The 3,578-nt window shown below is 37.1% G+C and overlaps 1 protein-coding gene across 1 annotated transcript in view; it reads right to left on the bottom strand.

Moving 5' to 3' along the window:
- Position 1: 1 nt before the first annotated feature.
- The window catches only part of slc2a13a (solute carrier family 2 member 13a), a 99,960-nt gene continuing 96,383 nt past the window's right edge, over positions 2-3,578 (bottom strand). The window contains exon 10 of the mRNA XM_087831145.1: positions 2-3,209. Within this exon, the coding sequence (XP_087687271.1) occupies positions 2,983-3,209 (227 nt within the window). The 3' untranslated portion in view covers positions 2-2,982. The remainder of the gene's footprint in view (positions 3,210-3,578) is intronic.

Raw genomic sequence — 3,578 nt, 5'->3', positions numbered from 1 at the left:
CTTTGATTCATACATTTATTTCTTTCCCCATATACACAATATTTCATGAAGATATTTATCTTTATATAATATAAACTCTAGCAAAACATTTACAGCTTGAACAATAATCAAATATACAGCACTCTTTTTTTTAAAATTTGCATTTCTGTAATACCCCACAAACTTTAGCAAAAACACACGTAATTGGTTCACATAGAAAAAAATGTAACCATTTTACTGATAAGTACACATTTAATGCCCTCAGCTGTGGTAGAGGACAGTGTTAACCGGAGGTTAAGGGCTGAACACCACATTATCTCTGACACAGGTGCAGCCTAAAACAATCACATTAAATATTTGGTTGACACAAGTTTTCGTTACTCAGTCTGTGCCGTGGACAGGTAAATCTGTGGTTTTTGTGTGTAGTAATACTTTCAGTACAAAACTAGCTTGTGAAGTTTTAAGAAAACTCTCCTGGATTAAGTGAAACTGATCAAATACAATCCTATACTGAATTATAGTTGCTAGTGTCTTCTACACCTTTCACTCCAGAGAAGCTGCGCTAAATGAGTTGAAAAGCAAAGTTTTGGAAGTTTAAGTTATAACTATATTTCGCAATGTTTTGCTTTTATTGAAATAAACAATCAGAGCTCATCTTCGAGGATCCCTTTATTACCGCTCTGGGTTAAAAAAGAAAATATCTGGAATATTCTGGCCCCATAACTACAAATCACAAGTGCTTTACAATAGAATAGCTCATCATTTTCAAACGCAAGTTGAATATTTGAACTTTTTTTGTGCTGACTTCAATTCTTGATATGATTTTATTGTAGTCTGTACATGTTGATACTACTTTTTGTGTTTGCTTTGAAAAATGATCAGCTATTATAACGCTGAAGAACTTGCAACTAAAGAGGCAACTACGATATTTGAAAGCTTTTTTTATTTTTAAAAAATCTGCCGGTTTTCCACATGAGGGTGCTTGTGTGCTACAGTATGCCATCACTGTTCTTCCATTTATTGAAGGTTTGGTGTTTCTAATCAATTTTTTAAAACCTTTTTTTCCCCATAGGTATCCACATGACACCTTGAAAACACCAAAATTACTACAATACTTGCAAACCACCGAGTTTTAATGGATCACTTAGGTGTAATTGTCGCACGGCATTTGATGGTCTGTTTCTTGTTTTAAAAAGTGGTACTAGTCTATAAATAGTGATGGGTTAGGATAATGGACTGTTGGGAAAAAAAAATTTAAATGGTAATTTTCTGCTAGCACATTATCCGTTTTTTTTACTGAGGTTTCTGGGTATTTCTATTAATGTGCAGTTAAAAATATAGGTAGAAGAAATCATATGGAAAATTCCATCATTTTAAACGTTGCATTGTACTGTATTTTTACAATCGTTTATTTTGGGTGTCTGCCATGAGAAACCTGTTCACTAAGCACAGCAGCAGCCTTTATACCCCTTACTTACCCTTTTTTATTTTTTGTTACACAGTTGTCTACTTTCCAACAGTTTCGCTACACAGAAAATTACGTGTATTTAACTAACAAGGTGTAACCTTACACAGTTTACACTTTTTACAAAACAACATTGCCAAATTACGCTAAAGCCTACTCCTCAACTTTTGACACGAGAACTACATAAATGATATGCTCGGCTATTTGTACATAAGGCTGTGAAGGAAGACACAAAGCAAAATACATGAAATTTTAGTCAATAAAATTCCATCACAGGTGAAATGCAAATATGCACATGTTAAAATTTAAAAAAAAAAAAAAGGCCATGTAGACCTACAGGAAATGTGACTGAAAAATGGCCATTAGGCACCTTCACAATACACAGGCACTAATATATCAATGTTCAGATAGAACGAAACACTTAAAAATCTCAGTCATCAAGCTAAAGCTTACTTTTACTGCTACAGACAGAACAGCCCGGTTTCTTTGCTGGATATTACAGACACTATATCCAGAAATAACGACAAGAAAAAGTTAATTGCAACAGTTGCAACATTGGTTCGTAGGGTAGGTTTTGCGAAGCACATTTTAAATGAAAAAGTAATTTGTAATTTGTCGAAATGTGGATTAACAAAAAGACCTGTTTTAAATAAATATATAAATACACAAACCATATTGTCGCACGAAGACTTCCAGTCCTTTCAGGGCTACCAAGTTTGTAAGAACGGTTTTGTTTCGGCACCCGTCGACAATACAAGTTTACTCAACCGTAATGATATACCGTGTATCTCTGGCAATTGCTTTTCATAAAAATTCAAACTGCAAACAGAAGAACATCAGCTCAAGGACTGACATTAAGTGTGCTACGCTACAAGCTGAAAAAACGAGACAGCAGAATGTGTCTCATACACCAAGGCATAATGGTACGAAAGACGACAACAGCTGCTGTCCAGTCAACAAAAGTTTTGTGGTTTTATTTACTGTAACTTTTTGAATGGAGTTGCCATTGTATTCTGACACAAAGTGTATAAATCATAAATGGTGCTTATAAAACAAATGCACAAAATATTAGGGACAAATTCGAGTCCCTTGTATTTTGTATCTTTGCATCTGTTAAACAGTCATAACTAGTCTCTAAGAAAAAGACACTGGACTTCGATGTATTATGCTTTGCCTATTATCTGCGTAGAAGGCCAGTGTTATAGACTTCTGTGGTTGAAAATAATAAGCAGGTCTGAAACCAGATAAGGTGCCAGTTCACCCCTGAATTTAGAGAATGAACTAATGGGAAACATTCATGCTAAAGCATTAGTGTTGATTGGGATTCCCCCAATTGACTGCTTGAAAAGTGAACTGATACATGTTACTGATAGAAGCATAGTCTTCTAAAATGTAATTCCCAATCTATGTTGGAGGTAAACCAGTGGCCCCTCAGATCACAGGAAAAAGAACACTATTACAGACTCGGTCGCTCTGCATGTTCCAGTGAAATGGCTAATGAAACACCCAGAGGGAGGTAAGCAACACCCAAGTTTCCTCTAGTCTACATCTGACGCGTCATTGTCCGATAGATGGTAGTTTGAACCTTTGACCCGGATGTACTCAACCTGCCGTCCCTCATCCGAATCAGAGGCGCCGCAAGAGCAAAGGTGGTTTTCGAACAACGCTTCGATCTCCTCCAGACGGCGGGATTTGGTTTCTGGCAGGCAGCCATATGTGAAGACGAAACCCAGCAAGGCCATGCTGGAGTACAGGAAGAAAGCTCCTGAGAAGACAAAGCAAAAGAACACGCTGTCACCGAGGATAGCCACCCACAAAGATGAGAAACACAATGGCACAACTTCACACTTCTTATAAAATGATTTGCTTGTTCTCATTCACTGCCAGAAAAAGAAACACCGATGGTGACAACAGATCCCGCGGGCAGCTAATATTAGACCACGACTCCCCACGCACTTCTAGGGACGTGTGTGGTGAAGAATGAAAATGTTTTTGCAACACTGCTTTCACACTGCTGGTCACCCTATGATAAATGTGGAGTATAAGTAAAAGGCACCTGTCAATGTGGCCTTACAGCAGGGTAAACGGGAAACAAATAACTATGTGACGAATAAGGGTTCATACGAAAAGACTG

This window comes from Neolamprologus brichardi, chromosome 17 (assembly GCF_056152115.1).
Source record: "Neolamprologus brichardi isolate AB-2024 chromosome 17, ASM5615211v1, whole genome shotgun sequence".
Taxonomy (NCBI): Eukaryota; Metazoa; Chordata; class Actinopteri; order Cichliformes; family Cichlidae; genus Neolamprologus; species Neolamprologus brichardi.
This window is presented reverse-complemented; position numbering and strand designations above follow the sequence as displayed.